This window comes from Chionomys nivalis, chromosome 1 (assembly GCF_950005125.1).
Source record: "Chionomys nivalis chromosome 1, mChiNiv1.1, whole genome shotgun sequence".
NCBI classification, from domain to species: Eukaryota; Metazoa; Chordata; class Mammalia; order Rodentia; family Cricetidae; genus Chionomys; species Chionomys nivalis.
Genome location: NC_080086.1, coordinates 154,603,871 through 154,625,888, shown reverse-complemented (window position 1 = coordinate 154,625,888; position 22,018 = coordinate 154,603,871). Strand labels below are relative to the sequence as shown.

Sequence of the window (22,018 nt, the reverse complement as noted above, 5' to 3'; positions counted from 1 at the left end):
ATCCTCTGGAACTAGAGTTACAGATGGTTGTGAACGGCCATGTGGGTGCTGGGACCTGAACTAGGTCTAGCTCAGCCAGTGATCTTCAGCACTGAGCCAGCCATCTCTTCAGGCCTGTGAACTGACAATTTGATGCCATTTTAGTTTTGTCTCTGCCCCTCCTTGATTTTGCCTGCTCCCCAGTTCTCTTAGGGGGTCTCACAGACAGCAGAGTTTCTAAAGCCCTAAGCCAGCCCACCTAATTCTCACTTTCCTATACTACCCACAGTCTCACAACATGGAGACTGCCCCAGGCAGAGCCCCCCTTGGTGTTAGAACCTGGAGCCAGGCCCTCATGGCTTTTCACTGTTCCCAACTCCGGCCTGGCTGCTGCCGATCCTAAGCTGTTCCATGAGTTTAGACAAGGGACTGAGCCATGGCTGGGCAACATCCAGGGCCAGAGGTGTCCCCTGAGCCATCATCCTGCTGAGTGTGGTCTGTGTGTAGAGGCTACTGACAAGGAGCAGTGTGGGGATACTGGGAGCCAACCTCACCCTGTGTCTGCCTGGTCCCCAGTGCCTGTGTCCTCCACAGATGTCACCTTGTCTGAACGCACACCCCTGCCCCACCCTTGTACTTTGCCCTCTCAACCCCTCCCTTGATTTCTGCCACGCGGCAAATGTTTGTTTATCCTGCAGACTCCAAGGAGGTGTGACTGTCTTACTTCGCGCTGTATTTTCAGTGTCTGGAGCAGTGTCTGGCTCACAGTAGTTCAGAAGTTGTCACCGAGTGAATGAGACAGCGAGTGAGTGGCTGTGTGCTGAATCCTGAGGGTGGCTTCTCTGTTTCAGGAGATGACAGAGTTAACCCAGTTCCCCCTGTGAGAACCCAGAGCCAAGCTCACTCCTGTGGGAGTCAGAGCCACAGAGTTCACTCTCCTTGTGGTTTCCTGAGAGAGACCGCAGGCACCTCTGGACTGCTGTGATTGCAAAGGAACACGGGGCCCATGTGTTTCCTTGTGTCTCCCTGTGTGGCTCTTCGTTTGGGGATCCCGATGGTTAGCGACTTCCTGCTCAGTGTTTTAGACTGGACAAAAAAGAGCCCTTGGCCACTGACCACTGAAACTTAGATTGATGGCTAAGGAACAGCTCCAGGGAATTAGTTAATCGGTTTCATTTCTGTAAAGAAAGAAACTTCTAGTTCAGTTTGAAGAAGAAAAGTCTTCGTGAGGCCATGAGAGGTTTGAACCCTGAAAGGCTGTGGTGTAATAGAGGGGCACTGAGCCCTGAACTCAGTATCTGCATCACCAGATAGAACTCTAGTAGCCCCATTTATCTGCAGTGTGCACCCCCTTTATTGCTGATCTCCCCATGGTTTTAGATAACCGCTGTCAACCACAGTTAATGGAGTACAGCAAGGTGTTTAAAGAAGAGAGACCGCATTTCTGTAACTTGAATCACAATATTATCACATTCTAGTTTGTCATTGCTATTTGCTTACTATGCCTAATGTATGAATGAGACGTTATCACTCTCATGTATAGATGGAAAAAAATACAGAACATAGGCTGGGACCCTCCACGGCCCAGGCATCTATCTGCCAGGAGCCTGGTGCACAGTCCCTGCAGATGGGGAGACAGTTCTACTCCGATGTGGCTTACAGTTTACCGATCTGGGAACCGCAGCTATACCTGGGGATAGGTGGCTCTCTTGCCTTAGGTACTCAGCAGAATGCAAGGGCCTCTCTGTCAGGCCCACCCCAGAAGGAAGTTCCTCCAGAGTGAGCGCCGCAGTCTGGTTCCTCCATCTCTTTAACCCTGTGTTGCTTGTCCTCGGTTTTATACTAAGTGAGCTCTGAACCTAGGAAAGGGCCACTGTCTGAGGTGGTCTTGATGAGAGTGCAGCAATTCCATTTGGCCCAGTGTCTCTATCTACCTTTTAATGTTTTTGAAAGGAGACTTTGGCTTAAAACATGCCTGATTGATTCCCTGCTGGTGAAGCAAGGTGGCTATGAGGAGTCAGGTGAATGAACGTCAAAAATCCAGTTATGATAATTCTTAGGAGTAAGTGTGGAAGAAGGGGTATCGTCGTGTTAGACTGAGTGTCCGCATGCCACTTGTATGCTTGATGGCTCTCAGACCATAGCATTTCACATTTCATTTATCTTTTCCTTGAAAGGAAAAACACACGTGAACTGCGTGGATGTGCAGGATTCCACCCGAGAGAAAGAACTGTACCCACCACCTCAAAAGAAAGCTTGCCTTGCCCACTTCAGCGCAGAGAATAGCACTATCGAGGAAGACTGGACAGGAAGAAACAAGAACCTCCCAAAGCCCCATTCTATCCAGAAGTTGTGGTTCACCCAGTTTCCGTGGTTGGTCATGAATGAGGAACAGACAGTTCTGTTTTGTGCTGTCTGCCGAGAATACCCATCAGTCAGGGATAGAAGGTCAAGACTACTAGAAGGCTACACAGGACCGTTCAAGGTGGAAACTCTCAAATACCATGCCAGGAGCAAGGCCCATCTGTTCTGTGTCAATGCCCTGGCCACCAAGGACCCCGTCTGGGCAGCCCACCTTCAGAGTCTCAGGGAGAGTGCTGCAGATATCCGGACTAGCCCTGAACACCTCTTCATTGCAGACTATCCCACGTTCTACCCTCCAGGGCCCCTGGGAGACTTTGATGGCCTAGCTGAGCTCCAGTCAAGCCCAGGAACTGAACTAGAGGACCCCCCAGGGGGTGGAGCCGACCCTGCTTTGCGTCTAGACTGCATGTCAGATTTGAGGCAAAAGGAAACTGGCAGTGACATCCTCAGTCCCTCAAAGAGCAGCACTTTGTGTAAAGACACTATTGAATTCTGCAGCCAGGTAATGGGTTATTGATTGCTGTGCCTCAGAGAAGATTCCATGCTGAAAGTGACATAAATTGCAAAATGATGGTGGAAAAAAAGAACAGTAGTGATATTCAGCACTGACATCATAGGGTCACCAGGGCACACATGTTTTTCTGTTTTTTGATATTTTATTTATTTTTATTTTATGTATATGAATGTCTGTCTGCTCGTATTTGTACATCACATGTGTGCAGTACCTGTGGAAGCCAGAAGAGGGCATCAGATCCCCTGGAACTGGAGTCATAAGTGTTGGGAGCTGCCATGTGGGTGCTGGGAATTGAACCCAGGTCCTCTGGAAGAGCAGCAAGTGCTCTTAACCACCAAGCCATCTCTCCAGCCCCAACTCACATTATTTTAATGTGCTAGGTATTGCTTTAAATGTTTTACATGTATTATCTCATTTAACTGGGACAGCTACTAGGCTATCTTCTGTTTTATGAACAGCAAAGCCTAATCTATGGTACAGAGAGAGCATCCTAACTTTTCATACAAGGGATGATGATCTTTATCCAGCATCCAGAACAGCTCCAGAACGCAAGTAACGGCCACCATCACAGACAGCGTAGACTGTGTTGTGATGTTCAGTATCTTTTAACATCACAGAGTTTTCACAGGTACTGTGGCATGAACTGTGTCTAAGGTTACCCTGAGCTGATAGAGCAAGCGTTGCCAAATTCACCATAGTGAGAGAAAACTGAGATTCAGGAAAAAGTGACCTCATGGAGTCCAGAATCCACCAGCTGTTGTGGTCAGCACTGGCCTTTCCCCAGAGCCCTGGTGACCAGCCTGGTACTTTCCTTCCGTTTGGTACAGCTCTGCTGAACCCCAGAAGATGATAATGTTCAACTTGTATTTATTTCACAATTACCCAGTTTCCTGGAGAGTCGGTAGCTAAGGAAACTGTTCACTGGGATCTTTGGCTTGAATTTTCTGTAGCTCTCAATTGTCGCAAGCAAGTAGGATTTCATAGTAAACCGTTGGTGGTCAGGAGTCAGTGGGTCGCTCAGATATTCCTCATAGATAGCATCACAGGAGTCTTCTACTGGGTAGCCGAATGTTTTTCAGAATTCAGAGAAAGAGCAAACTTCTCTTCTTGTTGTTTTTTAGTGTTAGGAGGTAATAACAGGTCTGACCTTTAGAGTCTCGGGATTCTAGCAATGCGGTGTACTTAAAGCCCTCTTTAGTTAGAAGTTAGTCTCAGGATTCTAGCAGCATGATGTGCATAAAGCCCTCTTTAGTTAGAAGTACCGTTGGTTCTCGTTAACTCCACTTCCTTTACATCCTGTTGGTCGTCCTTGGAGGCAGACAGTCCTCTCTATAACCACAGAGGGTATCGGGTGACCATGGGTCTCCAAGTGACAGCATGTAGTCAGAGGTGCTGTTCTGTGAATTTCTCTCTTTCCTGAAGATCCTTGGATCTGACTGAGCCAGTTTGGTTTATGTTCTACCTGGGGCTCATAGACTTGATCAATTTCACCACAGAATTCATCCCTGGGCGGCTTGGTAGGGTCCCCAGAAGGAAGGTGTCCTCAAAAGACTGCCTCTCTCATTCCAGCTGGGGGCTGAGTGCTGCTCTGTGTTGCAGGAGCCTCCTGACAGTGAGCAGCTGAAGGTGTCCAGGGCGCTTGGGGAGCTCCCTGCAGCGTTTGAGGATGTGGCGGTGTACTTCACTCGGGAGGAGTGGGGCCTGTTGGACAGGCAGCAGAAGGAGCTCTACAGAGATGTGATGCGGATGAACTACGAGCTGCTGGCGTCCCTGGGTAAAGCTCTCCGTCAGCTTTATAACCACTGTCTTGACGCAGGGGCCTCGGCGCACTGTGGCCTCCTTCCAGTTCCACCCGCTCCTCATGGGCCGAGAGTAAGCCTATCTTCTCTCAGAACATTGCCAGCTTCGGGTCACTGTCCTGTATCACCTCTTCATCTGCCTTCCTCTCCGTCTCTCCACCCATCCTTCACTCACACTTGTCTGATATCCGATACGTGCTGGGTGCTATGGGGCCTTTAGGGACTAGTGGCCTTGTGGCATCATCAGGTGTTTGAGCGAAACTGTGAAACATCTGAGTTCCATAGGAGAATTCTGGAAGAGTGCCCTGGGGCTACTGAAGTGGGGCAGAGAAATCTGGGTGTAGGAGGGAGGAGTCAGGAAGTCTTCACAGAGAAGTATTATGAGGGCCACAATCCAGGTCCCCTGAATGGAGGAAGGGTACCCAGACAGGATGGAGAAGGGAACCAACATGAGCTGAGCCTGAAGACAAATGGGCTTCTCAGGGTTCCCACTCCATCTTAACGCCTGAGGCTCGTCCATCTCTTCCAGGTGCAGCACCTGTCCTGGCAGCAGGCCTGGGCCTGGGAGAGTTAGGGGGGAGCAGAGTGTGTTCTGACCTCCCCCGCATTTGTTTCTCACTCTTTACTTGGCATCTTCGTGGCAGACACCCCAGCTTGCCATGCAGCCCCAGCTGTGGAGACAGCTGCTCTAGAGCTGGTGTTTCTTTGTTGCACTGGTGTGCACTGCAACAGGAGTTGCAGAACAAGCTGCTGGGTGCGCGCAGGAACTGCAGCGGCAGCTCTCATAACTTCTGCTCAGGAATGACTTTGCTAGAATGGGAAATCCAGACTCCAGCTATAATCTGATTACTTTCTAACATACCCTTTTTGTTTTATTTTTTAGTGTGTATGAGTGTTTTGTCTGCCTGTGTATCTGTGCGCCGTGTGTGTGCAGTGCTGAGACCAGAGGAGAGCATCAGATCCCATGGAACTGGAGTAACAGATGGTTGTGAGCTGCCTTGTGAGTGCTGGGAATTGAAACTGAGTTCTCCGGAAGAGTAGACAGTGCTCTTAACCACTGAGCCATCTCTCTAGCTCCACTTTCTAACATAGTTCTATATACTTATTTTTACTGTTATTCTCACATGTGTGTGGTGCAGAAGTTTGAATCCAGGGCCATGTATGTGCTGGGTAAATGTAATACCTCTGCAGTACACCAATCCAGTTGTTTTCAGTACTCAGATGGCTCCCCAGATAGTCCAGAAGTTACTTCAGTAATCATTATTTTATGGTGATGGAGGACGTGTGTGTCCCCAAGATCTGGGTGCCTGTGAATGTGGTGTGCTTTCAGAACATCAACACCACTACTATACAGCTAGGAAGCAAAATGCAGGGGGAAACTCATTTGCAAATATTGCATGCCAGCTGGGCAGGGAACGGAGGTAGGAGGCTCACTGTGAGTTTGAGGTCATGCGAGGTCAGAGAATTCCAGATCAGCCAGGGTTACAGAGTAAGACCTTAAATTAGACAAATAAATAAAATAATTGCATACCCACTTTAAATGTTGGGTTTTCTTTTTTTGTTTTTAAGTAGCCTTCAGTAGGAAGGCAGTTTGCTTCCAGATAATTCTGCATTTTTTTTAAGTTTTGAGATATGTTTCTTGTATCTTATTCAAAATACTATGATCTGCATACTTAGCCTTGCTTCATAGTTTTCTTTTGGTAAGATTATTATTATGATGATGATGATGATGGTGATGGTGATGTCTGGAAGCGGCAGCAGTGGCTTTTGCTGTGGCCTGAATGTCTGCCAAGGGCTAGTTCTATGTTGAAAGCCTTCTGTGTATTTGATGTGATATTTAAACCAGTTCTGCAAGTAGGCAGTAATATTTTCCATGTGAGAGAACCCAGACCGCAGCCATTTATCTGGTAAATGTCCAAAGTGAATCCTACTGCCCTGTCTACTGAATGTACTTTGGACTTGGATAAAATCCTTATTTTCTGTCGGTTACTAGTTGGACTCCCTTTCTTTGAGTTGAAACATTTTTGTTCATTATATTGGTACTAAAATGATGGCCATGCATAAGGTAAGGTCGTTTAAAGGGTCAAGCAGCAGACGATGCCAGCCAGTCGTTTAGTTTGCTGTAGCTAACAGTTGGTCTTTCACACTGTCCCTGCAGGATCACTGTTGGTTTTGTCACCTTGGTGAGAAGTGGATGACGTCCCATTGTGGCACATTTGGACCACACACTTCCTCTTGTTCTTACTTTAATTTACCACCCCCCCCCAACTGTCTTCTGAGGGTTTACAATGGGAAAGATAATTGCAGAGTTAAAATGAGATTGTTTCCGAGTTTGTTATTCTTGAGTCTGACTTTTATTTGCTCTGCAGTGCTAAGGATGGAACTGAGGGCCTTGCTCATTCTAGGCAGTTGCTTCACTGGTGACCTGAAAGGAAATGGCCCCCGTGGCTCACAGGGAGCGGCACTGTTAGGAGGTGTGGCCACTGGGGTGGGCTTTGAGGTTTCAGATGCTCAAGCCAGAGCCAGTGTCCCTCTCTTCCTGCTGCCTGCTGATCCAGATGTAGAACTTGCAGCCCCTCTCCAGCACCACATCTGTGCTTCCATTCATGATAATAATGGACTAAAGGTCTTAACTGTAAGCCAGCCCCAACGAAATGCTTTCCTTCATAAGAGTTGCTGTGGTCATGGGTTCTCCTTACAGCAATAAAACCCTAACTGAGACAACCACTGTCTCAGGGTTACTGTTGCTGTGATGAAGCACTCTGGCCAAAGCACCTTGGGAAAGAAGGGGTTTATTGACTCATGCTTCCACATCACAGTTCACCATCAAAGGGAATGAAGACAGGAACTCAAGTAGGGCAGGAACCTAGAGGCAGGAGCTGATGCACAGGTCAAGGAAGGGTGCATTCTTATAGAACTCGGGACCTCCAACCCAGGGATGGCACCACCCACAATGGACTGGGCCCTCCCCATCAATCACTAATTAAGAAAATGCCCTACAGGCTTGCCTACAGCCTTGTCTTATGGAGGTGGTTTCTCAGTTGGGACTCCTCCTCTCTGATGACTCTAGCCTGTGCCAAGTTAACATAAAACCATCCAGTACAACCGCTGAGCTTCAACCCCAGTCCTTGACCAGGTTTCAAACAGAAATCTCAGTTTGATGCTATCAAGTTTAATATCAATTTCCATCTATTCAGCAGTTGGATGGCTCAGAGCTTCTCAGCAGATATAGACTTCTGGTTTTAGCCACTCACCTGTCACAAGTACCTGTCTGCTCCAACAGTCCTAAACCTACAGAGGCTATTCATCTTCTTACAGGGAAGAGGGATTGATCCTGTTTTGATTTTTCATGGCTTTTGGGGCAGAACCCAGCGCCCCTGCTCTGTCTTTGGGTTCTGTCTTCAGCCTGTTTTGCTTTCAGTGTGCCCTATTAGTCTTTCGTTTTGGGGTTCACTCATTTAGAACGATGCTGTCTGTCACTCTGCACGCTACCCAACTCTTCTGTTAGTCCCATGTTTTTACGTTCTGTTTCACACTTTGATCATGTTTGATGAGGTCTCTTGCTTCCTGCCAAAAATCTTCTAGAAATCTAATTTACATTTGACTGTTAAGCAGCTAAAATTTGTTGTTGGGTATAGTGGTGCATGCCTGTAATCCCAGGACTCAGGTAGCTGAGGCAGAAGGATCAAGGATTTGAAAGGCCAGCCTGAGACTCTGTGAAAGAAAGAAAAGAAAAGAAGAAGAAGAAGAAGAAGAAGAAGAAGAAGAAGAAGAAGAAGAAGAAGAAGAAGAAGAAGAAGAAGAAGAAAGAGAGAGAGAGAGAGAGAGAGAGAGAGAGAGAGAGAGAGAGAGAGAGATGAATATTTGTCAGTAATGTAAACACCCAGGCTGACCTAAGTCTTTTGGGTTTTTGTTTTTTGTTGTTGTTGTTTTTTGTTTTTTGTTTGGTTTGGTTGCTTTGGTTGTTTGAGACAGGGCTCGTGTATTTCGGGCTGGCCCCTTCAACACATTGTATAGCTGAAGATGACACTGAACTTCTAATCTTCCCGCCTCACCTCCCAGGTGCTAAGACTGTAGCATGCACCACACCAGGTTTATATTGTGCTAGGGATGGACCCGGTGCTATGGATACAGGGCAGGCCCTCTACCAGCTTCCACAGCCCCTCAGCCTAGGGTTTTTATTAGTAAAGAAGGCATTGTGTGCTGAGCAGTTGGGTCCTTTACATCAGATGAGCAGTGCCTGCCTCTGAAAGAGATTCTTAACCACAGCCAGACCTGGGTAGTTGGGGAGAAGTTGTATCACTAAGTGGAAACCAGAACAGAGGGCAGCTCTCTCTAGGAGATAAGCAGGGATGTTAGAATGGCCAAGGGGGAGCCAGAGGGCCAGCTTCTCCAGAGCTGTCACAGGCCTGTGCCTTCTAAATTTCTTTTAGATCTGTTTTTTGAGGGGTGGACCCTACCACCCTAGGAATTATAGTAGCCAAGAAGGATCAGAAATCTTTATTGTGTTGAATTTCTTCAGGTCAGGAGGCCAAGTAAGCTCAGCTGGACTCCCTGCTTTGCTTCTCATAGACCCAGAATCAAGGACTACTGGTCCAGAGACTCTGCCTGAGAGGACCTGGGGAGGAAGGGTTGCAAGCTCATTCCCGCTGGTGGCAGAATCCTTTCTGTGGTTGTGGAGCTCAGGGCTTGGTTTTCTTGTAGTTCATTGAGCAAGCTGAACCCACAACTTCCTATGACAAGTCCCACTGCAGGGAGAGGGGTGGTCCATTCCCACCTTCCCTGTGGTAGGGGAGGGACTCACCACAACCCATTGACAGCTTTCCCACACATCTTCAGCACCTGCTTCCTGACCTCTGCAGTGTCCTCACTTTGATTCTTCACAGGTCAGTGGCAACACCGTCTGCTCTCTGTGTTTGTGCCATGATCCTACTTGAATGGTAGATGGCAGGTGCCTCATTTAAAAAAAATAGTTATTTGATAATTTTGTACAATATATTGTATTCACCCCTGTCCTCCAACTCCTCCCAGATCCACACCCTCTTCCTTACCCATTTAAAAAAAGAAATCATTTAAAAAAAGAAAAACTCACCGAGTCCAATCTGTGCTCTTGGATGTATAGTCTTTCATTTGAGCATGGTCAGCCTACCAGGGACTACACCCTTGAGCTGACTCCCTCTCTCCTAGCAGCTACCCATTGCTATGGGGGTGGGATTCTGTGCCCACCTCCCTGCCCAGTGCTTGGAGCTTGCAAAAGCCTTGTGCATGATATCTCAACTACTTTTGGCTCATAGATGCAGCTGCCCTGTTGTGTCCAAAAAATGCTGGCTATTACGATCTTCCCGCTCCCTCTTCTGCAAAGATCCCTGAGCCTTGGGAGGGGGTGTATGATACAGATGTCCCATTTAGGGCTGAGCAATCCACAGTCTCTTATTCTCTGCACCTTCACAGTTGTGGGTCTCCGTTAATTGCTGTCTGCTGAAGAAGCTTCCCTGATGAGGGTTGAGGGGTTTTCTAATCGATGTTATGATAAATCATTAGCAGTTGCTTAAATACTGTGTGCCCTTAGAATTATAGTACGTTCCCCCCCAGGACCTATGACCTGTCTGGCCACAGGTTCTTGGCCTCATTAATGATGCCAGGTATAGCTTCTATCTTACGGAACTAGCATTAGGTCTAGTCAGAAAGTGGTTGGTTACTCCCGTGACATTGGTCCTGCTGTTGCACAAGTGGGCATGTCTTGCTAGGCCAGGCATTATTGTAGCTTGCAGGGTTGACAAGTGGATAGACTTGTGATTCCTTTTCTCTCGGCAGCAGCATGCAAAGCACCGGCCAGCACTATGAGCGCTAACCAATAGGGATGAAGCTTCTAGGTCAGTACCAGCTTGATTTCTCCATGTTATAGGACTCAGTTCAAGTAGCATCTTCATCTGTAGGGTCTCATCATCAAATTCTAGAAGGTAACCATTATCGTTGACAATGGTCTGCAATGTTTGGGGATCTATGGTACCTCACTAGCCAATCCCAAAAGAACTAACCCGTTTCTAGCACTGGGTTTTTATCAGCCTGTGGTATCTAGTCGGGGCCTTGTTGCCCCATTATAGACAACAAAACTCCATTTAAACTCTTTTAGAATTATATTTATTTATTTATTTATTTATTTATTTATTGTATATGTGTGCATGTATGTGGGTGCGTGCTTGTCAGTCAGAGGACAGCTTGTGAAAGTTTGGGTCTCCCGTTCCACTATAGGTCTCAGGAATTGAAGCCAGGTCGTCATGCCTGGTGGCAAATACTCACACCTGCCGAGCCATCTCCCTGGCCCTGGTGCCTCCTTTTTGATGCCTTCAGCCCAAATAGGCAGACAGCGTCATACTTAAGCACCCTGTTGCATGTGTTCACGGTTCTTCCTGGTTTAATTTTAGATGTTACCTAGTGATTCCTACTGTGGAGGATGAAGACATGGGCTCTTACGCCACGCAGGTCCACTTCTCTCCTCCATCCTCTCTGAACAGGTATAGACGCTTTTGTGGTCACATCAGTGTAACTTACTTGCCTGATTGTGCTTATGTGTTATTTACTGCTCAGTGCTATACTCTGCTGTGCCCTTCACTGTAGAATTTTTTCACCCTGGAAGTGGGATTTTTTTTCATATTTTTTATTTGGTTAATTTTTTTTTTGTACTCCCTCTGATTCTTTCCAAACTCTCCTGTGGAGTTAAGAGACACATGTGGGGTGGTGGTGGTGCATGCCTTTAATCCCAGCACTCGGGAGGCAGAGACAGGTGGATCTCTGTGAGTTCGAGGCCAGCCTGGTCTACAAGAGCTAGCTCCAGGACGGGCTCCAAAGCTACAGAGAAACCCTGTCTCGGAAAACCAAAAAAAAAAAAAAGAAAGAAAGAAACACATGTGATGTTTTCCCTGTGGGCAAACATCCTGAGATCTATTGACTTTCATTCTTTTCCTGGGCACTCTCGACCTTCCTCTCTCCTGCTCCATGTAGACGAGTTACCGACCAGTTACTAGGCCTGCCGCACAGTTGTGACTCAGGGCTTCCTTTGCCGCTTTCCTACCTCCTGGATCTTTCCATTTCATGGGTGTTTTAGCAGACACATCTTCTGGCAGCTTTCTAACAAATGGTCGATGCAAAAGCTTCTTCTTAAGACCCTGCAGGTGCCTTCCTGGCGCCCACCCTGTTGAGTGGTGACTTGGTGGGCGCTGGAGTCCAGATGGGAACCGTTTCCTTAGCGCGGTTTGAAAGCATCGTTTTGTGGAGTGTTTACCCCTGCTGCTGGGAAATGGAATACTCTGCTTATTCCTAAATCTTCGAGAACAGCATAGTATTTCTCCTCTGAGAGCTTTAAAATCTATCCCAGTGGGGGGCTGGAAGGACAGCTCAGCAGCTACCATGAACTGCTCTTGCAGAGAACTCTTACTTAGTTCTCAGCACCCACATCTGGCAGCTCACAACTGCCTGTAACTCCAGCCTGGGGCACCTGACACCTCTGGTCACTCCTGTGCATATACCTGCACACAGACATGTGCATAATTAAATGCGATAATTAGCTTTTGAGAATCTATTCTGGTGTTCCAATGTATTTCATCATATGCTCCAGGGGGTGTTACTGTTTGCTCTGCGGCTCCCCGCCGCAACTTTGTAGCTGGGGAAAATGGCCTCCTGTGGTTTCCTCATTCTTTTTTCTTTTTCTTTTTTTCCTCAAAACTCTTCTGTTAGCAGATATTTCCTAGACTTAGACTCTGTTTTGTTTCTTTTTCTCTATTTTCTGCCTTTTATTTTTTACAACTTTCAGATATATGTCTTTATTTTACTTCCTAACAATTCAGGTTTTTGGGGGTGAATTTTCTGGTTTTGCTATTGTTTCTGAGCTGTCTTTCTTCTTTCCTGCAGTACCATCATGGTTCTTCCTACTGTCAATATTAATTCTTTTTCTTAAAGTCCTTTATTTTTAAAAATATTAATTTTGGGGCTGAAGAGGGGGCTCAGGGTTAAGAACATGGCTGCTTTTCCAGAGGGCCTGGGTTTGATTCCCAGCATCTACATGGGTGGCTCACACTTCTGTGACACACATGGTGCACAGACATATGTGCAGACAAAACAACCATACATATCAGTGAATTAAAACTTTTTAAAAGATTGATTTTATTTATGTGCATGTTTATGCATGTCTGCCGTGTGTGTAGGGTGCCACGGAGATCAGAAAAAAGTCATATCTCCCAGAGCTGGACAAGGGGCAGTTGTGAGCCACTAGTGTGGGTGCGGGAACCTAAACTTGGTCACCCTCTCCCAGCCCCTCAGTATTAATTCTTAGTTCCTATTTTAAAGTTCCATGTTGCTCCCTGCAGTATATCTAGATCCCCTGCTTGTTTTAGTCTCTCGTTTTCACATAGGAGACTTTTCTTAAACGATTGTTTTCTAAGTTCATTCCTATTTAAAAACAGAACCTGCTGGACATGGTAGCATATGCCTTTAATCCAAGCCCCTGAGAGGCAGAAGCAGGTCTCTGTGAGTCTGAGGCCAGCCTGGTCTACATAGTGGATTCCAGTACGGGAAGGGCTACATGAAGAGACCCTGTCTCAGAAAACCAAATAATAATAATTAATAATAATAATACAATCATTAGGGTAGGTAACGCTGTAAGGACCAACTGTAATTTGAGTGTGTCGTAGAAGATACTACAAAACTCAGGATATGTTGGTGTGTGGAAGGAAAGGGAGGACAGTTCCAGTTCACAAACATATACACCTAGGTGTATGCGCGCGCACACACACACTCACACACACCCACATACACACCCTGTCTGTCACTGCTGCAGAGGGTGCAAGCCCCAGCCAGGGTGCTTGGTGTGCAGCTGTACCGCCGAAACTATGAACGAAAGCCAGTTTGTTATAAACACTCCCCTTCCCTCCTCAGTGTCCTGGGGGCTGCTCTTGGATTGTTTTCCTGGTGTGCTCGGCCTCTGTCCTCCTTCCCCTGCCGCGGTGCTGTCTCCCTGGTTCCGTGACGACCTGAGGGCTTCTTGGATCTCTGAGCAGGCACTCGTCCTATCAGCTGTCTATTCCTTTCCCACTGATGACACCCCATTCCCGGACACTGGAGCCCACATTTCTGAGTCGGTCTGAGGTTCTGTGCTGCAGACCGCCAGCCTCCCCTGTGGTGCCTGTCTCCGGGTGTGCCTAGCGCGGTGTTTCCCTGGGTTTGTGCTTCTAGTTATTCTCTATCTTCTAAAGCCATTTCGAGAAGGACGGCTGTTCTTCAGTCTGCCACACTGTAATCATTTACCTACTTTGTGTTTATTAAGAGTAGACATGTGATACACACAAATATCCATGTCCTGCACGTGAATATTCAAGTGCTCCAAAGGATAAACCGTCCTTTAGTTTCTCCCGGAATCTACCAGTTACTTCTGTGTGTTTAAAACTGTGTGTTGGGAGGGGCATATGTATGCCATGGCATATATGTGCAGATCAGAGAACAGCTTGAGGGAATAATTTCTCTCCTATCACTGTGTGGTTCCTGGGGAATTTGAACTCGGGTCATCAGGCTTGGTGGCAAGCACCTTTACCCACTGAGCCATCTTGCCGACCCATTCCTGCACATTTTCACAGACATACAAAAGCATGGAAGGGGAGGGTAATGGACTTGACATTAAACAATGTAACAGTTTTTCTGCATGCCCTGAGCTAAGTAAAGAGTAGTGTGTAACTCTCCTAACCCTCTTTCAGGGTCCTTTGCTGATGGCAGGCATCTTCCAAGGTTCTTCGTTCAGATATTTGCAGCTAGCTAGCCACCTGCACAAAAGCCAGCTGCAGTTCTGTGGGGGTGGGGCTCAAACAGTCAGTTCACGGCAACTTCAGCCTCTTGTAAAGGGCTTCGCACTACATCCCTGCATCTTTCTCCTCTTTTATTCTTTGTTTCTTTTCCCCACTTCCCTTCTGGAAGTATCTCCCTAGCTCTTGGTTCCCACAGCTGGCCATAGAAGTGGTCCATCCTGGCTAAGAATTACAATCTTCCCTGGCCTCTATTTTGGCATTCAGATGAGTATGCTCTAAGTCTGTCCTACTAACTGGCCTTTAGGAAGGACAGAACCCAGTCATCTCTGCATATTGAGGACCAGGTCTAGCCTGTGGTGGACTATGTGCCCTGCCAGCCCGGTGACTTTATGAATCTTCATTTCCGCAATAGAGCCACCTGATGCCAAGCCAGATTTGATCACCAAACTGAAACGGAGATCCGCACCCTGGATCAAAGACCCCAATGGGCTAGCGTCAGGGAGAAGTCGCTCCCTAGGTGAGTCTCGCCTCATCGAGTTCTAAACTGCACAAGCCTGGACACACGTAGCACAGGAAGCCACACTACATGTGAGTTCAGCCATGCTTATCCTGGACCGATGGTGTTCCTAGGCCACAGGCAGACAAAGACGAATAAGGGGCTAACCCTGTCTGAGACTGTAGAACAGTCTAGCCGCTGGGGCAGTACAGAAGAAATAAGGTACTCTGACAAGCAGAAGTGCTGATAGCTGTGGCCATGCTGGGGGAGGTAAATGAGAGACACTGGACCTGCCTGTCTGAGCGACTCTCTCTTCTCTCCTCCTGGGGAGCAGCAACAGCTCTGTGGCCGGTGAGAACTCCATGTTTTACTCATCCTGGTCCATAGCTCACTGGCCAGTAGCCACTCTGTGTGAGCCTTAACCTCCTTTCTGAGACTCATGAGAGGGTGAAGACGCTTGGGTTTAACCTGGCGAAGCTTCACAAGATTGAAGTTGTCTGTTTATCGAATAATGTCTGTGGCCAAGGGTGGATGATTAAGTTCATCAGCCTCTGGTGTCTCACAGCCCTGGGGTAGCCAGTGAGTAAACAAACAAGGGTATGCTCCTTCTGTTCGGGAGCCAGGTTGGCCTTCACTCGTAGCGCTGGGAAGGGCTTGTAGAAGCTGGCATTGATCTCTAGAAGGAGAGACTGTGTTGGGCTTCTCTGCTTTGGTGTCTTACTCTGCGCAGGTGCCTTTGCTGGTAGATCAGAGTTTGGAACAGCAAAACCAAATTAATTTAATTTTTTTTTCAAAGGGAAAAAGAAGACCGTGGCAATGAGAGAAGCCAACATCCAAACCCAGGCCTCAGCTGCAGAGCCCACCTCACTTCCAACCTCTGTGGAGACATGTCCCTCTCACTGTCTTCCCAGCACGTGTGGAGGAGAAGTGGGCGGACCTGGGAAAATCAAGAGGACATACAGGCCCCGTTCCATTCAGAGGTCATGGTTTGGGCAGTTCCCCTGGTTAATACTGGACTCCGAGGAGACCAAGCTGTTCTGCTCTGTTTGCAGAGAGAGACCAACAATCCATGACAAGTCATCCCGCTTGGTCCAAGGTTACACTGGGCCTTTTAAAGTGGAAACTCTGAGATACCATGAGGTCAGTAAGGCACACAAACTGTGTGTCAACACCGTGGAGGTCAGAGGTGACAGCACTCAGCCTACCCTCACTCCGGAAATCTCCAGTGACCTCGTGGCCAACATGGAACACCTCTTCAATGCCGCCTACTCCATCGCCTACCACTCCAGGCCTCTGAATGACTTCGGGAAGGTCTTGCAACTCCTACATAACACCGGCACCACGCTATTGGGCAAATACCGGAATCGCACTGCCTGCACCCAGTTCATCAAGTATATCTCCGAGACCCTGAAGAAGGAGATCCTCAGAGACATTCGGGGCTCCCCGTGTGTGAGCCTGCTGTTGGACAGCTGCTCGGACTTCTCCGACCAGGCCTGCGTGGGGATCTACATGCGCTACTTGAAGCAGGCGGAGGTGAAGGAGTCCTACATCACCCTGGCCCCTCTCCCCAGTGAGACTGTATATGGGTACTTCGAGACCATCATTGCTGCCCTGGATGAGCTGGATATCCCTTTCCGGAAGCCTGGCTGGGTGGTGGGTCTGGGGACTGATGGGTCTGCCATGCTGAGCCGCAAGGGAGGCCTCGTGGGAAAGCTCCAGGAGGTCATCCCCCAGCTGCTGCCTGTGCACAGTGTCACCCACCAGCTGCCCCTGGCCGTGCTGGACGCTTGTGGGAGCGTCCCTCTGGTGAGGAGGTGCGATCGGCACATCCGAACCGTCTTCAAGTTTTATCAGTCCTCCAGCAAGAGGCTCGGTGAGCTGCGGCACGGCGCCGGTCCCCTGGAGCAGGAGATCATTCATCTGAAGGACTTGACCGCTGTCAGGTGGGTGGCCAGCCAAAGGCACACTCTGGACGTACTCATCGGGAGCTGGCCCGCCCTGGTTAGGCACCTTCAGAGTGTGGCGGAGGCTGGGGGCCAGACTGGACAGAGAGCCAAGGGCATGCTGAAGCAGATAAAGGGCTTCCATTTCATCAAGTTCTGTCATTTCCTTCTGGATTTCCTGAGCATCTACAGGCCTCTGTCTGAGGTCTGCCGGAAGGAGCTAGCACTGGTCACAGAAGTGAATTCTACCCTGGGGCATGCCTATGTGGCCTTGGAGAGTCTCCGCCAACAGGCGGGGCCTAAAGAAGAAGAGTTCAATGCCAGCTTCCAGGACGGGCAGTTCCATGGCATCTTCCTGGACAGAGTGGAGATGGCAGAGCTGTGGTTCCAGGCAGACAGGGAGAGAACAATCCTGAATGGGATCGAGTATCTCCAGCAGAGGTTTGATGCAGACCGCCCCGCACTGCTCAAGAACATGGAGGTGTTAGACACCACGGCCTGGCCTCGAGGGGTCGAACTGGCCTGCTTTGGGAACAGTGACATTCTCAGCCTTGCCAGGCATTTTGAACTCTCCCTCCCCGTGGGGTACAGTGAGGAAGTGCTTCTGGAGGAGTGGCTGAGCTTGAAAGCAGCTACCCAGAACCTTCCGTTCTCTGTGCTGTGTAAGAACGCCCTGACTCAGCACTGCCGATTCCCTCTCCTGAGCAAGCTCCTGGCTGTGGTGGTTAGCGTGCCCATCTCCACTTCCTGCTGTGAACGAGGATTCAAGGCCATGCACAGGATCAGAACCGAGGAGAGGACCAAGCTCTCCAGTGAGGTGCTCAACACGCTCATGATGACGGCTGTGAATGGCGTGGCAGTGGCCGAGTATGACCCCCAGCCCGCCATCCAGCACTGGTACCTGACCTCTTCGGGACGACGCTTCAGCCACAGCTATGCCTGTGCCCAGGCGCCTGCCCGCTCCCATGCCAGTGAGTACACAACGTCATTAGCGTGGGCACCAAAGAGGTGCCCCACCTGTTCCCAGTCACTTACCGAGCCAGGGGATGAACAAGTCAGCCCACAGAGGAGGGACCTATGGAGCGCTGCAGGGTCCCCAGCCACCTGCAGGGTGGGGCTGGAGGCAGGAGAACTATCCTGGAGGGGTATGTGACCTAGCTAGAGGGACCCAGTGCTCAAGACCATGGCAGCAGGGGTGGTGCCACGGGCAGTTTGGAGTGACCTGCCTCAGCTGTGGGCCTAGCTCCTCCGCAAGCCAGTGTCCTGGTGCTGGCATGTTCATCCAAGAGTTAGCACACAACGGTCTGGCCAGTAGAGCACATGGTGCTAAGATGAAGCCCCCTGCTGGAAATGAAATTCAAGGGCTGGAGGTGTTGGGCAGGGGTGGTTTCATCTTCTATGCTGGGTTGGGTTGGCTTTGGGCCAGGTAGAGAAGACGGCAGTGGGGGTCGGGGTGGCTGTGAGGGACGTGTGTGGGGAGGTAGTTCATTTGGGGCTGTGGGAACCCCTAGAGCAAGGAAGCCTGAAAACAGATGGGGAGCCTCTGTCAGCCACCAGCCAGAGGGTGGGGTTGTATTCCGTCATAGGACAAAGTACTGACAGCTGAATGGGAAATCCCCTTCCTCCCGTCCTGGAGACCAAAGCCTGTGAGGGTTCTCCAGCCGATCACCTTCCTTCTCCCACTGCTTTTTTTTTTTTTTTTTTTTTTTTTTTTTGCCTCTGAGCCTGTGGTCATTGTTAGTGGATTTGAATATGAGGGGAGATAGAGGCTTTGTGGTAAGACTGATGACCCAGCACCCTGTATGGACAGAAACTAGGTGTATCTCCTCCCGTGTGATACCAAAGAATGACCTCATTGAGTCTGCCCCCTGTAACGAGGTGAGGGAGGAAAAGCTTTCCTCTCTGTAGGATTGGGAAGACTGGTACCCATGAGGAAGCAAATGGAGACACTAGCAAACTGTGTGTAGCCGGCCTCGTGGACATTCAGGCCCGACAATTCCCTGCAGTGGGCACCAATGCACTAGATGCTTGCAGGTCCCTGGCCTCTAACCATTATTTTCCCTCTGGAATACCAGTACCTGCATCCCAGTTGTGACAACCAAAAGGGTCTCCCGACATTTCCAGGTGTTTCCTGAGGATAAAGCCCCAACCCAATCCTTTGCCCCGGGGTGGGGGGAGGGGGGGCAACACTGGAGCAGGCAGGCAAAAAGTGGGGGATGCAGTGCTGGCCCGACTGGTCTGTGCTGAAGGTCGCCTTTACCAAACTTAGACAGACAGTAGAGAAGACATCTGTCCTCTGCTCAGTGTGCTCATCCTTGTCTCCTCCACAGATACAGGGCTCAGGAAGAAGGGGATTCCTCTCTGTAAGGAGGAATCCAAGGTCCAGAAGACATCCGTCACATCATATGGGGAGCCATGAGGTTCAGAAGGATCACCTAGTGAAGGTTCCTGGACACTATACCGTCTCGAAAGCCCTGTGGTTCTCAAGAGTGGCCTAGACAGAGCTTTGGGGAACCCTTGATCATGGAGAGAGACTCTCTGAAGATCCTAGGCTGTCGTGGTTGGATACTTCATAGGCCCAGAATGTGGGCAGTGACAAAGGGTTGAAGGGGACAAGGCCCTCAAGGTGCCACGGTGACTCTCAGTGCAAAAGCATGCCCAAGAGGCACTTACCTCAAGTCTGTTTTCCCAAGGAATCCTGCCGTGAGAGGGTTTACACCACACATTCTGGTGGCAGAGGACTTTCCTGAAATGGGAAAGGAGCAGCCCAGCTCTCTGCATCCCTGGCGTGAATAGGAGGTGGCCTCTGGGGAAGGTCACTTTGGTGTGGACATGACCGTGGTCCAGAGACCTTGGCCTGCTACAGGAGCCCCCAGGACTGGCCATTCTGGACCACTGCGGAGCCTCATGTAGTAGAATCCAGGAGCCCCTACTCCTCAAGGGCTGCCTTTGACACACACCAGCACCTGTCGCCATAGCTCCTGCACAGTGAGACATGCTCCCTCTGAAGGGAACCTGGTGTTCCCTCCCCACCTCTCAGCCCTTGGCAGTTTCCTGAGGAGTGCACAAGAGGTGGGAGGTGGGAGATGTGGAATCCTGGCCAGCTTTTCTGCAGATAATGTGCCTATGGTTAATCCCTTCCTCTTTTCTATGCCTCAGTTCACTCCTCATGTGGTTACCATAGAGAATCCAAGTGCCTGTTGGCTCCCTGTAGCTATAGCAGTCGTCAGTGGGAACCTCAGAGTCCTGGAGAGAAGGACTTGTCTAGAGCACTTAGCTGTTCCTACCTGCTCTTGTCCTTAGCGGTAAAGGTGTCAGCTTTGCCCCTGGAGGTGAAAGCGCTGTCCACAGGACAGGTACACCCATCCTTCTGCAGAATGCCCTGCAGACTGTTTCAAACGCAAGCCCCAGGGCTTCTCAGACGTGCCTCATTCTGGACGAGTAGAATCCTACTCCCCACACCAGTTCAGCAGCTGTAGCTTCTCATAGACTCCCCCAGGACCTTTCATAGGTATCCTCTGGCTTTGAAGCCACTTCCCCTCTCGTAGAAGGACCTCCAGTAAAACTGTGGGCCCTCTCACATTTTCCCTTCTATTGTGAATTCCAGGGCAGCCTGACCTTGCAGGCTCAGTGGCTGCCTGTTTGGTTAGGATGATCTGTCTAGGTTCTGTCTTTTAGCTCCAGGTTGGAGAATTGCCTAATGGATGGGCTCCTTGCCTCTGTCTCCTGCTCGTTTTAAGAAAGGGCAGGAGCCTTGCTTGTTGCCTGTCTGCTGCAGGCCCTGCTCTGTGTCATAGGCACATAGCCTCTGGCCATGCCACCCGCCCATTCCTTCCAGCAGGTGCTGCACCCCCCCAGCAGTGCCGCACCCCCAGCAGTGCCGCACCCCCTCCCCCAGCAGTGCCGCACCCCCCAGCAGTGCTGCACCCCCTCCCCCAGCAGTGCCGCACCCCCCCAGCAGTGCCGCACCCCTCAGCAGTGCCGCACCCCCCAGCAGTGCCGCACCTCCCAGCAGTGCCGCACCCCCTCCCCCAGCAGTGCCGCACCCCCCAGCAGTGCCGCACCCCCTCCCCCAGCAGTGCCGCACCCAGCGCTTCAGCACTAGCAGACCCCATGGCTCTCAGCCTCAGCACTAAGCCTTGGTGTGCGGTGTTTTCTCCACTCCAGAACCCCCCCCCCATTCAACCTGGGGGCTTGGGGAAAGGGGGCAGGCAGGCCTTTGACTCCAGGTTGAGTAGGTGGCCCGGGCAGTCTTTTCAGAGTCCAGGGATTTGCCAGGCCAGGGTTGAAGGAAAGGTCTCCATCCACATGGCTCACTTTTCCCATAGCACCTTTCCTTTGACAACCCCTCAGCGAGACGCCGGTCCTGTCAGTGATGGAGGCATACTCCCTGGAGTGAGGTTTTAGGAGCTGAGGTGGCTACCTGTCCTTTCCACACCAGCACCCCAAGGTCACCTCCTGATGTTTTCTTCAGATAGAATAGGGGCCTCCTTGGAGCAGGGTGTTTCTAGAGTAAGTCTACCCAGAAACCCTGGGTGGCCATCATGCAGAGAACAGGTTACTAGCCTAGGTGTTTCCCTTACTCAAGCTTTCTGACCAGAGAAGGTCCTTCCCAGTGCCCTTTGCCAGCTGAAGACAAACGATATTCTTGCGTAGTCCCTCAAAGGTGACACATGGTGAGCACGCCCACCTTGCAGCCTTTGCCCAGGTTGCTCCTGTTTTGCTCTTAGGGACTGGGAACTCCGGGTTTTGTCTCAGGGGAAAGCAAGTCAAAGGGTGTTGTGAGGAAGAGGAGGCACTGCCCATTTGGTCTCAGCCCTGGCCTTCTTCCTTGACTTTTCCCACGCTTAACACTCCCACCCCACCCCACCTGTCTGTCTGTCTCTAGGTAAATGAGGCTGGCCTTGAACTCCTAGAGATCCCCGTGCCTCTGCCTCCCAGAGCTGGGTTTCAAGGTGTGCACCACCTCCCCTGCCCCTGCCTGTTCTCTTGCCAGCAGCTCCTGTCTGGCGCTTATCCCTCCCCTGCCCCGATAACTGGTGCTCACTGGGACTGCTGTGCCCAGCAGCCAGCATTGTACTCAGCACTTTGATTTCAGTAGCCATAGAGACTCAGGCAGTGAGGAAGCTCAG

The 22,018-nt window shown here is 50.0% G+C and overlaps 1 protein-coding gene across 2 annotated transcripts; it reads left to right on the top strand.

Annotated features, from left to right (window-relative positions):
- The first annotated feature begins 2,191 nt into the window (after positions 1-2,191).
- Positions 2,192-20,750, top strand: Znf862 (zinc finger protein 862). Of its 2 annotated transcripts, none has more exons than XM_057772928.1 (5): positions 2,192-2,845; positions 4,457-4,631; positions 14,860-14,964; positions 15,740-17,857; positions 19,217-20,750. In XM_057772928.1, the coding sequence occupies exons 1-5, from the start codon at positions 2,360-2,362 to the stop codon at positions 19,303-19,305; spliced, it is 2,973 nt and encodes a 990-aa protein (XP_057628911.1). In that variant the 5' UTR covers positions 2,192-2,359; the 3' UTR covers positions 19,306-20,750. The 2 variants fall into 2 exon arrangements, with proteins under 2 accessions (XP_057628911.1, XP_057628904.1); XM_057772921.1 differs by having other exon boundaries at positions 4,427-4,631.
- The last annotated feature ends 1,268 nt before the right edge of the window (positions 20,751-22,018 follow it).

Bases quoted from the DNA above. Each gene is read 5' to 3' on its own strand.
- Znf862 (XM_057772921.1), top strand. From the start codon at position 2,360: ATGAATGAGGAACAGACAGTTCTGTTTTGTGCTGTCTGCCGAGAATAC. The intron at 4,632-14,859 runs GTAAAGCTCTCC...TTTCCGCAATAG, and splicing joins CGAGCTGCTGGCGTCCCTGG to AGCCACCTGATGCCAAGCCA. The intron at 14,965-15,739 runs GTGAGTCTCGCC...TTTTTTTCAAAG, and splicing joins AGGGAGAAGTCGCTCCCTAG to GGAAAAAGAAGACCGTGGCA.